This window comes from Schistocerca nitens, chromosome 8 (genome assembly GCF_023898315.1).
Source record: "Schistocerca nitens isolate TAMUIC-IGC-003100 chromosome 8, iqSchNite1.1, whole genome shotgun sequence".
Classification (NCBI taxonomy): domain Eukaryota; kingdom Metazoa; phylum Arthropoda; class Insecta; order Orthoptera; family Acrididae; genus Schistocerca; species Schistocerca nitens.
This window is the reverse complement of record NC_064621.1, coordinates 49,568,295-49,582,414: the sequence shown is the minus strand read 5'-3', so window position 1 is coordinate 49,582,414 and position 14,120 is coordinate 49,568,295. Positions and strand designations below refer to the sequence as shown.

The 14,120-nt window shown below is 44.8% G+C and overlaps 1 protein-coding gene across 4 annotated transcripts in view; it reads left to right on the top strand.

Moving 5' to 3' along the window:
- LOC126199070 (aminopeptidase N-like) overlaps window positions 1-14,120 on the top strand; it is a 585,568-nt gene that overhangs the window by 311,826 nt on the left and 259,622 nt on the right. For all 4 annotated transcript variants that reach the window (XM_049935786.1, XM_049935785.1, XM_049935787.1 and 1 more), the window contains exon 5: window positions 4,527-4,859. In XM_049935786.1, the coding sequence (XP_049791743.1) occupies window positions 4,527-4,859 (333 nt within the window). The remainder of the gene's footprint in view (window positions 1-4,526; window positions 4,860-14,120) is intronic.

Sequence of the window (14,120 nt, the reverse complement as noted above, 5' to 3'; positions counted from 1 at the left end):
GAAGAAATAAAAACTTTGAGGTTCGCCGATGACATTGTAATTCTGTCAGAGACAGCAAAGGACTTGGAAGAGAAGTTGAACGGAATGGACAGTGTCTTGAAAGGAGGATATAAGATGAACATCAACAAAAGCAAAATGAGGATAATGGAATGTAGTCGAATTAAGTCGGGTGATGCTGAGGGAATTAGATTAGAAAATGAGACACTTAAAGTAGTAAAGGAGTTTTGCTATTTGGGGAGCAAAATAACTGATGATGGTCGAAGTAGAGAGGATATAAAATGTAGATTGGCAATGGCAAGGAAAGCGTTTCTAAAGAGAAATTTGTTAACATCGAGTATAGATTTAAATGTCAGGAAGTCGTTTCTGAAAGTATTTGTACGGAGTGTAGCCATGTATGGAAGTGAAACATGGACGATAACTAGTTTGAACAAGAAGAGAATAAAAGCTTTCGAAATGTGGTGCTACAGAAGAATGCTGAAGATTAGACGGGTAGATCACATAACTAATGACGAGGTACTGAATAGGATTGGGGAGAAGAGAAGTTTGTGGCGCAACTTGACTAGAAGAAGAGATCGGTTGATAGGACATGTTCTGAGGCATCAAGGGATCACTAATTTAGTATTGGAGGGCAGCGTGGAGGGTAAAAATCGTGCAGGGAGACCAAGAGATGAATACGCTATACAGATTCAGAGGGATGTAGGCTGCAGTAGGTACTGGGAGATGAAGACGCTTGCACAGGATAGAGTAGCGTGGAGAGCTGCATCAAACCAGTCTCAGGACTGAAGGCCACAACAACAACAAGGACCACTAGTGATAACAGTGGCATGGGTTGCTTTTCCTCTGCCTTGAATAGCAAGCATGTTTTGTGAGTTTTGAAGGGGTGAAACCGGGGGTCAGAGTCTTCTTAAATTTCTTCTTTGTGGGTGTCGTAGGCGTACACTCGTCATCACTTGCAATGTCTTCCGAAGAAGATGCCTCTAACGTTCGTAGAACTGGGTTTCTCTAGAAAATTATCACCACTTTTCAAGCAAACAGCTGGTGAAAAATGACGATCTGGAAAAGCATCACTATTCACAGGCCAAATTCCTAGTGAGCGGAAGAAGGCACTACTCCAGTAGTCCAACTGCTGCAGTTCGGCCGTAGGCTTCATTCGACAGTCCAGATGCCTAAAACTGTGTTACGGTTGTACCCGCGTATTCACGTAACCACTTGTCCTCGGGCTTGGATGAAGTAGGTGTGAAGAGGTGCAAAACACGAAACGTCAAGTGGTTCCAGCCTGTTGGTAGTGTGCCAGGTAATTGCAACACGATAGTGCCATTATCAGGAGCGTACACGATCGCCTATAGATATGTGCTGTGTGACCAAGTAGCAGACGCACGGGAGAATCGTTGGTACAGTTGATACGGTTTTTGAAGTATTTGAGCCACGACAAAAACAATTCAGAATTACTGTAGCCAGTTTCTGAGGTGTCACCTGGCACTTCCTGGTGCGGCACCCGTTTCAGCTTCTCGCTGCCTCCTCCTACGCTCGAACATAATCGTGGGTGGAATAAAGCGTCCAGCAGCATTTACAGCGCGAACAGCTGTGGTGTTAACTCCGCGCTCCTCGCTTGTGATATGTCCCATTTGGTGCTTGACTTTCTGCGCGATGACGTTTTGTTTGCTTTTATGAACCGTCGTAAATGTAGATTCGTCGACGTTAAGGACACTATTGTTTTCTGAAGGTGGTCCAAGAACTGACTCACGTTCTCTCTATTAAACACATTTGGTCTGGCCACTGATGATCCTTCTGGCTGACGGAGGGAAAGCTGTGGATTTCGTCTCGTAAATAAATAAAACCACGTTCTAACCGCCATTTTCTTTTTCCTGTTCAAAGAATGGAGTAGCTCATATTTCCCTGCTATGTCGAATGCAATTTTACGAACATCTTTCTCTTCAGATAAAAGAAGATGACCTGCGAAAACTTTTTCCATCTCAGTTGTAAACGTCGATTGTCTTCCGAATAACTTAACTTGATTTGCGAACGTGTTTTTACGACCGGCACGTCTCTTTACTGTAGCTTTGGGTACTCCATGCACACGAGCACACTCGTTAAGTTCACGGTCACCGTTTCTATATGCTGCCACGGCGAGCTTCAACTCATCTTCCGGCCATTTCCCTTACATTCCCCTGTTTCAAATGGTTCAAATGGCTCTGAGCACTATGGGACTCAACTGCTGTGGTCATCAGTCCCCTAGAACTTAGAACTACTTAAACCTAACTAACCTAAGGACATCACACACATCCATGCCCGAGGCAGGATTCGAACCTGCGACCGTAGCAGTCGCGCGGTTCCGGACTGAGCACCTTAACCGCGGGACCACCGCGGCCGGCATTCCCCTGTTTCCTAAACCTAAAAAATTACCCGTACCTATTATTTGTCGTAAAAGTTTTGCCATCTCGAAAATCTAAAAACATATCGCGTGCCTATTACTTACTGTAAAAGTGCGCTTAAATATTATTTGTCACAAGTGTGTCGTAAAATGGACTGGTCCAAATTAGGAAACAGGAATTGGTCCAACTTTGGACTACTGGACGCCATATAAGTAAAGATAACGGTACAGGAATACAAAAACGAAATTCTAGTTATGCGATGTGTAATTATTAACTAATGAATGGCACTTACGAACTATACTGCAGATAATTTATTTACCTACTCGTAGTGTATAGATAAAAGCTTACGATTTGTAACACAACACTTGCAGCAAGAACGAAGAAAATACACTACTGGCCATTAAAATTGGTACACCAAGAATAAATGCAGATGATAAACGGGTATTCATTGGACAAATGTATTATACTAGAACTGACATGTGATTACATTATCACGCATGTTGGGTGCATAGATCCTGAGAAATCAGTACCCAGAACAACCACCTCTGGCCGTGATAACGGCCTTGATACGCCTGGGCATTGAGTCAGTCAGAGCTTGGATGGCGTGTACAGGTAAGTTCCCCATGCAGCTTCAACACGATACCACAGTTCATCAAGAGTAGTGACTGGCGTAATGTGACGAGCCAGTTGCTCGGCCACCACCGACCAGACGTTTTCAATTGGTGAGGGATCTGGAGAATGTGACGGTCAGGGCAGGAGTCGAAGATTTTCTGTATCCAGAAAGGCCCGTACAGGACCTGCAAATTGCGGTCGTCCATTATCATGCTGAAATGCAGGGTTTCGCAGGGATCGAATGAAGGGTAGAGCCACTGGTCGTAACACATCTGAAATGTAACGTCCACTGTTCAAAGTGCCGACAATACGAACAAGACGTGACCGAGACGTGTAACCAATGGCACCCCATACCATCAGCATGGCGATGACAAATACACGCTTCCAATGTGTCGCCAAACACGGATGCGACCATCATGATGCTGTAAACAGAACCTGGATTCATCCGAAAAAATGACGTTTTGCCATTGTGCACCCTGGTTCGTCGCTGAGTACACCATCGCAGGCGCTCTTGTCTGTGATACAGCGTCAAGGGTAACCGCAGCCATGGTCTCCGAGATGATAGTCCATGCTGCTGCAGACGTCGTCAAACTGCTCGTTCAGCTGGTTGTTGTCTTGCAAACGTCCCCATCTGTTGACTCAGGAATCGAGACGTGGCTGCACGATCCGTTACAGCCAGGCGAATGAGATGCCTGTCTTCTCGACTGCTAGTGATACGAGGCCGTTGGGATCCAGCATGGCGTTCCGTATTACCCTCCTGAACCCACCGATTCCATATTATGCTAACAGTCATTGGATCTCGACCAACGCATGCAGCAATGTCGCGATACGATAAACCGCAATCGCGATAGGCTACAATCCGATCTTTATCAAAGTCGGAAACATGATGGTACGTATTTCTCCTTCTTACACGAGGCATCACAACAACGTTTCACCAGGCAACGCCGGTCAACTGCTGTCTGTGTATGAGAAATCGGCTGGAAACTTTCCTCATGTCAGCACGTTGTAGGTGTCGCCACCGGCGCCAATCTTGTGTGAATGGTCTGAGAAGCTAATCATTTGCATATCACAGCATCTTCTTCCTGACGGTTAAATTTCGCGTCTGCAGCACGTCATCTTCGTGGTGTAGCAATTTTAATGGCATGTAGTGTACATTAATGGCACCTGTTCTCACTTCAATGACTGTCGTCGACTGTCCGCCGTGCTACTTGACCTCGACAGCGTTTCTCACCAGTAGAGTCAACTCTCAAGTTTAAAGTTACCGGCACCCAGTGAAAAACAAAGGTCGTCCAACTTAGGAGACGGTCCGATATCGGTGACTCTCCGCTGTTAGTAAATATCTTGTTTACGATTGCCAATGATGAGCTCCTAGTTCGATATCGGCACAGGAAAATAAAAATATGGAAAGTGAGCAGCGTCGTCTTCGTTTATAGATGCATATAGTGTCGTCTGTCACTTACACGAAGGCCGTAAACGTAACATTTGACTTTATTACGATGCTTACGGTAACGACCCAACAGTAACTCGAGACCGATACCGCAGGACCCTGCCGGCAGCGGAGAGCCGCGGCGCCGTGAAGTTCGAGACGACCCGGCCGATGCCCACCTACCTGGTGGGGGTGGTCGTCTACGACGCGGAGACCTTCACCGCCGACGAGAGGCCGGCCTCCGAGTCGTGGGGCGCCCTGCGGGTCTGGTCGAGGCAGGACACGGCCGACCAGCGCGGCCTGGCGCAGGACGTGGCCGCCGCCGCGCTCGGCTACCTGGGCGGCCTCTTCCCGGACTTCTTCCGGTACATGGTACCCAAGATGGACCAGGTCGCTGTCCCGGACTTCTACTTCGGTGCCATGGAGAACTGGGGACTCGTCACGTACAGGTAGGTACGGCGGTTGCTGTGCGTCGCTGTCCTTACATCTACTGGTCGGAGCGGACAAAGCGCGCGTTTTTTAAACTGCTAGCATTCAGTGGGGAGTGGGGGTGTCGATCTCGGGCCACCTCTGGCGGACATGTTCTGTTGTCAGTCTTCGAAGTCTTTTCCACGGAAATATTAATGTGAATGTCGAGGTAGAGGAAAGGTGCCTAATATGAGACACACTTTTGTAACCCCATTTAAAAGACCTAAAAGTAAGTGCAATTGTATTTTTTATGATGGTAATAATATCTTGCATTATTTAATTTTATCATACAATTATCTTATTTGCAATAATAAACGGTCTTTCAGAGTAGTAATTAAATCTTCACAAACAAGGCATTTCGTAGAAATGAGATCAAGCTTTCCTAATATAAGACAGTAATAATTTTTTGCTTTAATTATTTTATTACAGAATAATGACATATGAATATACACTCCTGGAAATGGAAAAAAGAACACATTGACACCGGTGTGTCAGGCCCACCATACTTGGTCCGGACAATGGGAGAGGGCTGTACAAGCAATGATCACACGCACGGCACAGCGGACACACCAGGAACCGCGGTGTTGGCCGTCGAATGGCGCTAGCTGCGCAGCATTTGTGCACCGCCGCCGTCAGTGTCAGCCAGTTTGCCGTGGCATACGGAGCTCCATCGCAGTCTTTAACACTGGTAGCATGCCGCGACAGCGTGGACGTGAACCGTATGTGCAGTTGACGGACTTTGAGCGAGGGCGTATGGTGGGCATGCGGGAGGCCGGGTGGACGTACCGCCGAATTGCTCAACACGTGGGGCGTGAGGTCTCTACAGTACATCGATGTTGTCGCCAGTGGTCGGCGGAAGATGCACGTACCCGTCGACCTGGGACCGGACCGCAGCGACGCACGGATGCACGCCAAGACCGTAGGATCCTACGCAGTGCCGTAGGGGACTGCACCGCCACCTCCCAGCAAATTAGGGACACTGTTTCTCCTGGGGTATCGGCGAGGACCATTCGCAACCGTGTCCATGTAGCTGGGCTACGGTCCCGCACACCGTTAGGCCGTCTTCCGCTCACGCCCCAACATCGTGCAGCCCGCCTCCAGTTGTGTCGCGACAGGCGTGAATGGAGGGACGAATGGAGACGTGTCGTCTTCAGCGATGAGAGTCGCTTCTGCCTTGGTGCCAATGATGGTCGTATGCGTGTTTGGCGCCGTGCAGGTGAGCGCCACAATCAGGACTGCATACGACCGAGGCACACAGGGCCAACACCCGGCATCACGGTGTGGGGAGCGATCTCCTACACTGGCCGTACACCACTGGTGATCGTCGAGGGGACACTGAATAGTGCACGGTACATCCGAACCGTCATCGAACCCATCGTTCTACCATTCCTAGACCGGCAAGGGAACTTGCTGTTCCAACAGGACAATGCACGTCCGCATGTATCCCGTGCCACCCAACGTGCTCTAGAAGGTGTAAGTCAACTACCCTGGCCAGCAAGATCTCCGGATCTGTCCCCCATTGAGCATGTTTGGGTTTGGATGAAGCGTCGTCTCACGCGGTCTGCACGTCCAGCACGAACGCTGGTCCAACTGAGGCGCCAGGTGGAAATGGCATGGCAAGCCGTTGCACAGGACTACATCCAGCATCTCTACGATCGTCTCCATGGGAGAATAGCAGCCTGCATTGCTGCGAAAGGTGGATATACACTGTACTAGTGCCGACATTGTGCATTCTCTGTTGCCTGTGTCTATGTGCCTGTGGTTCTGTCAGTGTGATCATGTGATGTATCTGACCCCAGGAATGTGTCAATAAAGTTTCCCCTTCCTGGGACAATGAATTCACAGTGTTCTTATTTCAATTTCCAGGAGTGTATAATTTTTACATGTTCATTCATTTCTGTTATCCTTCACTCATTTCACACTACTTATGTTTATATTTACGACATCCGGGCCAAACAATATTGTCTTCTGTGAGACCGCACTCTTCATGAGCCCAGCGACAACATTTCGTGCACTGTGCCCATTTTTCCCCCTCTTTGTCTTCAGAAAAGCGCCCAGTACAGAACAGACACGCTGCGTCATCGTCATCACTGCTGTCTGAATCCCCACTGTCATCAAGATGGACATCGGATGCCGAGTCACTAGACGATTCTTCTGCTTTAGTTCTACGATTTGAAGGTTTTCCACTCTTCTCCCCAAATAACTTTCTGGCTGCTTTCTTAGCTTCAGCCTCTGACTTCTTCTGTTTAGATTCTTGCAATTGCTTCGCATAAGGAGTTGAAGGTAGTAACGCAGCAGAGCACGAACGCGATGTTTGACCTACTTGACTATCTCGGTAGTTTTGGGATGTGTGGGAGAGGTCTGATGTCTGCCGGGCTGACAGCTTCACCAATACCATCAGTAGCTTCATTTTCGTTTTTGGAATCTCTTTCTTGAAGGGCGTCTGCATGGCGATGAACTGAAAATTCATGTTCCCTAAAGATGTTTCTGTTACATGGGATGAGACCTGTTTTTCTGAAGGCATTCACAGATGCTTCCATTGTTGCTGCTCAGTTGTAAGCTGCCCCAAATAACCTTGCTATTAATAATGGGGTTATAACACGACCTGGATTACTTGTCAACCACGTTTCTATCTCTTGGGCGTAGTAGGTTTTCAAAGGCCCCACAAATCCAACGTCAAGCGGCTGAATTTTATATTTTATGCGTTGAGTGAGGTGGCAAACATACAATATGAACATTGTTTTCACGTGCTTTATCTAAATCGAGATTCTTTGTGTGGGAATAATGCCCATCAAAAATCAAAATAACAGGGTCATTTGAAGATGGCTTTACATGACTTACAAAATGATCAAACCACTGAGTAAAAATGTGAGTTTGTATCCAGCCACTTGGATGACAAGCTGATATTGATCCTGCAGGTGCACCGTCCATCAATTCCTGCTTCATATTCTTCCTTCGGAAGACGATTAGTGATGGAACGTAAGTGCCAGCTGCGTTCATACACGTTACAACTGTGACGAGATTTCCCCTTTCTGCTGAAGTCAAGGCAGCAGCTTGTCTCTTCCTTTTCCTAGCAATAACCTTGCTGTGTTTGTGATGCACAGACGTCACCCCAGTTTCGTCAACACTGAAGACTCGTTGCGGGTTATGGTTCACTTTAGATAGCACAGATTCGTAAATATCAAAAAATCTCCCCACATTTTCTGAAGTGAAAGCTTTCACTCATGCTGCTGCAAGATCCTGAGGAGTTCTCATTGATAAAATGGGATGTCTCTTAAGGAATGCTCGGAGCCATTGCTTTCCTGCTGAAGCATATTCTGAATTGAAGGGATTCTTGAGCCTATTCCTGACAGCTAACTGTAAGGCCATGCTTCGTATGTCCTTACATTTAAGAGCATAAAATCGCTCTTCCATTGCAAGACAGTATTTCACTAGTTCATCTTCGTTGAGATGAGAGAACAGGCCTTCTGCCAAGATTAACACCAACCAGCTTATCGGGTGTACGAGTTTTATCCTTCACATACCTTTCCAAACTACGTTTTGGTGCAGCAAAAACTTTTGAGGCTTTTAAGTACCCCATCTCGCTATTTCTCACACATGTAATGGCACGAACCATGGCGTCTTTATCCTGCGTTTTCCTTTTAGATGCCAATGCCATCTGCAAATAATAAATACAATAATCAGACATACTTCTTAAAGGACTTCAACTTCTATGATTTTATTTGTTAGATTATTTTTTATAAGTACAGTGAACGGAGTAATATTGATCAACTTCTGAGCAAAATACTGCCTTGAAAGAAAGTTCCAGAAAAAATTCCAATTTCTGATCATAAGACTAGTCAAAGCAATCCCTGTTTATGATAATTTAATCGAATTAAAATAAACGCAGCTGAAATATTGTCTTAACACTGGTGTCGCAAAAACTCCAAACACAAGGAATTTTGTATCAACCTCTGCATACTGTGTCCGGCTCAACTATGGAGTCCTACTCGCTGTGCCGTCGTCTGGCATGCAATAGACGTGTTTAATCAACTCTCCACCAGAGTGCAACCCCTAACATGAGCACAGTTGGGATGGTTCATATTAGGGAACTATCGCATAATAGGCACCTTTCCTCTACAGTCCCAGATCGAGACAACCTATTCCACTGGGTCGAGGCGTTTGAGAGTACTGGCTCTGTGATGAAGAAAAAACCTTCTGGTCTTTCCCATTCAGTCCCAACTTCGGGAAATGTAGACAAGAGTGAGAAGGGCAGTTCTCACTAGCCCGAAACGATCTGCTAGGCGACAGGCTGTAGTGTCAGGTCGTGTCGTTCGCTTCGTCACATCTTGCGACTGTACCGAGCGAGGTGGCGCAGTCGTTGGCTCAATCGACTCGCATTCGGGAGAACGACAGTTCCAATCCGCGTCCAGCCATACAGATTTAGGTTTTCCATGATTTCCCTACATCGTTCCAGGCAAAAATGCTGGGATGGTTCCTGCGAAACGGCACGGCCGATTTCCCTCCCCGAGCTTGTCCTGTGCCTCTAATGACCTCCACGTCGACCGGACGGTAAACCCAATATTCCTTCCGTTTTACGTGACTATACACACACACAAAATTATGATCGTCCAGAAGATGAGTGAACGGGGTTTTGTGCAACGCAAAGAATTTTGTGGCATAACTCTCAGGAGGTGACTACTCCGTAACACGTACCACGATGTGGGGCCTCTGTGACTCTTGTGTTTAAGCTGAGTTTTAAGGTGCTAATTATTTCAGATTTTTAATTTAAGTTATATGACACTTATTTTACAATTATTTAAGTGTTGTTTAAGGGGGGATGTAACGGAAAATGTAAAAAGTTATTTAAAAAGTCTTTACAGCCATATTTATTTATGTACAAATCTAAAATTTTGCATGTCTAAAGCAAAAAAGCTGTGTTTTAACGGAAAAATGTAATAAAATATGCAGGAATACAGGAATAATATTTTGCCAGAAATTTGAATTTTTAATTTTTTGTTGTAGTTTTTATAAAAAGCCATAACTCAAACTCTATTCATGCAATGAATATGAAAATTTTACTGTTGTGTTCTGAGAAAGTTATAAGACCACTGAACTACAGTTATTAATTTATGTTGCAAATCGTATCATTAAAAGAGGTTTTAATTTTGCACATCCAAAAATTTTGCACATCTAGAAATCAGAATGTAATTACAGTAACTCGTATTTTTTAGTTTCAGGAAGACAGCAACACGTTGAGAATTTCATAGCGTTAACACGTATACTTTTAAGATAAAAGGCTTTTAATAACCCAAAAAGTATGTAACAGAGAAAATTGAACCTCATTTTCTTCTCATACTTCTACATGTAATGAGCTTGCCTCAATTTTAAAATCCTCCATGCTGACGCTCCTCATCCTCCAGGTTTCTCTTCTCTCCCCTTCGAATCTGCCTGGCCTGTGTTTTCAGGTAAGACACTGATCTGTTACCTTTATTGATCCTGCTCTCGTCTATGGAGTAAAATGTTTTTGTTGTAAACAAATGGCTCTGAGCACTATGGGACTTAACTACTGAGGTCATCAGTCCCCTAGAACTTAGAACTACTTAAACCTAACTAACCTAAGGACGTCACACACATCCATGCCCGAGGCAGGATTCGAACCTGCGACCGTAGCGGTCACGCGGTTCCAAACTGATGCGCTTAGAACCGCACGGCCACACCGGCCGGCTCTGTTGTAAATACACCAGTATCTATACCAACTCACTTCATCACTTCAATTCTGCGATTATTTCCATTATTGTAACATAAAACAGCATCACAGACACATGTTTTGAGTTCTTCAGGTCCACAGAATGTCCTTTTTGAGCATATAATCCAAATTAAATTATTGAGGCTTTCATTTGAATTTTGTATCTTTCCGTCAAGACACTTCCTCAATAAATCAGGGTTTGGAAGAAACCTGAATATGGGCGTAATAGCATTCATAGCAGGTTCTGGTAATGAGTGTTTACGTGAGTACGTCTCATTTCTATTGTTGAACTTACACCAGTCGTCTTTCAAACACATATGGGGCGTTGGTGTTTGGTCAGTGGATAGTTCGTGGAAAAAACTTTCCCACAGAGCACGCTTCATTGCCTCTAAAGTATGTGTGTTTTTCCTGACAGCTCTCCCACAAAATAACTGACGATAACCAGTTTCGTTCAGAGTAACCCTGCCTTTTCCTCCCAGAGATTTTCCATCCTAAAGTAAATCACCTTTCTTCTCTTTCAGCAAGCGACGAAGCCTACCGCCAAGCCTCTTTTGGATGTGGCCAACACATTCCAACTTTTATATTGTTGTATTGTACGGATTTTTATCGGTTACAGCTTTGAACGAATAGGAGTTCCAATCATCAAGATATTCAGTATATCTAATACCATACTGGTACTCAAATCTGGAGAACATCCTCACAACTGCAGCATCTTCCATGCCCCCACTTGAGCCACTATAATTTTTATAGCTTGCTACTGCTTTCTTTTCTTGCCACAGTTTCACACTGTCTTCATCGTTGGACATATACCTTGTTGCATACTGGTGACAGTATTTAGACATAATTTCTACATCTAAACCTTTACCTGAGTCAATATCAATAACAGATGTAACTCCATACAGAGATGTGTTACCCCTTTCCATACAGTTCCCATTTACATTCATGCGCAGGCCAATAACATTTGTAGGAGATTCACTGTCATGAATATCTGCCCCAGAATCCATTCCTTTCTGGTTTATTTCCACCAATTCCTCCACTGCTTTCGGCATAGAAACTTTGGCAGTATCGCATACAAATGGTTCAAATGACTCTAAGCACTTTGGGACAACATCGGAGGTCATCAGTCCCCTAGACGTAGAACTACTTAAACCTAACCCGAGGACATCACACACATCCATTCCCGAGGCAGGATTCGAACCTGTGACCGTAGCAGCAGACTTAAGGGCCTAGAACCAGTCGGTCACAGCGACCGGCTATCGCATACAGCATCAGACAAAAATGGTTCAAATGGCTCTGAGCACTATGGGACTCAACTGCTGTCGTCATCAGTCCCCTAGAACTTAGAACTACTTAAACCTAACTAACCTAAGGACATTACACACATCCATGCCCGAGGCAGGATTCGAACCTGCGACCGTAGCAGTCGCACGGTTCCGGACTGCGCGCCTAGAACCGCGAGACCACCGCGGCCGGCACAGCATCAGACATTTCTTTATTTATTTTTTCAAACGTTACACAAGGTGGAGGTACGTTCAGAAAACCACACAATAAATTACCTCCTTCCGTGCCCTGTCCAAGGCATCTCAGAGCATATGTTGTTGTTGTGGTCTTCAGTCCTGAGACTGGTTTGATGCAGCTCTCCATGCTACTCTATCCTGTGCAAGCTTCTTCATCTCCCAGTACCTACTGCAACCTACATCCTTCTGAATCTGCTTAGTGTATTGATCTCTTGGTCTCCCTCTACGATTTTTACCCTCCACGCTGCCCTCCAATGCTAAATTTGTGATCCCTTGATGCCTTAAAACATGTCCTACCAACCGATCCCTTCTTCTAGTCAAGTTGTGCCACAAACTTCTCTTCTCCCCAATCCTATTCAATACCTCCTCATTAGTTACGTGATCTACCCACCTTATCTTCAGCATTCTTCTGTAGCACCACATTTCGAAAGCTTCTATTCTCTTCTTGTCCAAACTAGTTATCGTCCATGTTTCACTTCCATACATGGCTACACTCCATACAAATACTTTCAGAAACGACTTCCTGACACTAATATCTATACTCGATGTTAACAAATTTCTCTTCTTCAGAAACGCTTTCCTTGCCATTGCCAGTCTACATTTTATATCCTCTCTACTTCGACCATCATCAGTTATTTTACTCCCCAAATAGCAAAACTCATTTACTACTTTAAGTGTCTCATTTCCTAATCTAATCCCCTCAGCATCGCCCGATTTAATTTGACTACATTCCATTATCCTCGTTTTGCTTTTGTTGATGTTCATCTTATATCCTCCTTTCAAGACAATGTCCATTCCGTTCAACTGCTCTTCCAAGTCCTTTGCTGTCTCTGACAGAATTACAATGTCATCGGCGAACCTCAAAGTTTTTACTTCTTCTCCATGAATTTTAATACCTACTCTGAATTTTTCTTTTGTTTCCTTTACTGCTTGCTCAATATACAGATTGAATAATATCGGGGAGAGGCTACAAACCTGTCTCACTCCTTTCCCAACCACTGCTTCCCTTTCATGCCCCTCGACTCTTATATCTGCCACCTGGTTTCTGTACAAATTGTAAATAGCCTTTCGCTCCCTGTATTTTACCCCTGCCACCTTCAGAATTTGAAAGAGAGTATTCCAGTTAACGTTGTCAAAAGCTTTCTCTAAGTCTACAAATGCTAGAAACGTAGGTTTGCCTTTTCTTAATCTTTCTTCTAAGATAAATCGTAAGGTTAGTATTGCCTCACGTGTTCCCATATTTCTACGGAATCCAAACTGATCTTCCCCGAGGTCCGCTTCTACCAGTTTTTCCATTCGTCTGTAAAGAATTCGCGTTAGTATTTTGCAGCTGTGACTTATCAAACTGATAGTTCGGTAATTTTCACATCTGTCAACACCTGCTTTCTTTGGTATTGGAATTATTATATTCTTCTTGAAATCTGTGGGTATTTCGCCTGTCTCATACATCTTGCTCACCAGATGGTAGAGTTTTGTCATGACTGGCTCACCCAAGGCCATCAGTAGTTCTAATGGAATGTTGTCTACTCCCGGGGCCTTGTTTCGACTCAGGTCTTTCAGTGCTGTGTCAAACTCTTCACGCAGTATCTTATCTCCCATTTCATCCTCATCTACATCCTCTTCTATTTCCATAATATTGTCCTCAAGTACATCGCCCTTGTATAAACCCTCTATATACTACTTCCACCTTTCTGCCTTCCCTTCTTTGCTTAGAACTGGGTTCCCATCTGAGCTCTTCATATTCATACTTCTCTTACCTCCAAAGGTCTCTTTAATTTTCCTGTAGGCAGTATCTATCTTACCCCTGGTGCAATAAGCTTACAGTTGTCCTCTAGCCATGCCTGCTTAGCCATTTTGCACTTTCTGTCGATCTCATTTTTGAGACGTTTGTATTCCCTTTTGCCTGCTTCATTCACTGCATTTTTATATTTTCTCCTTTCATCAATTAAATTCAATATTTCTTCTGTTACCCAAGGATTTTTATTAGCCCTCGTCTT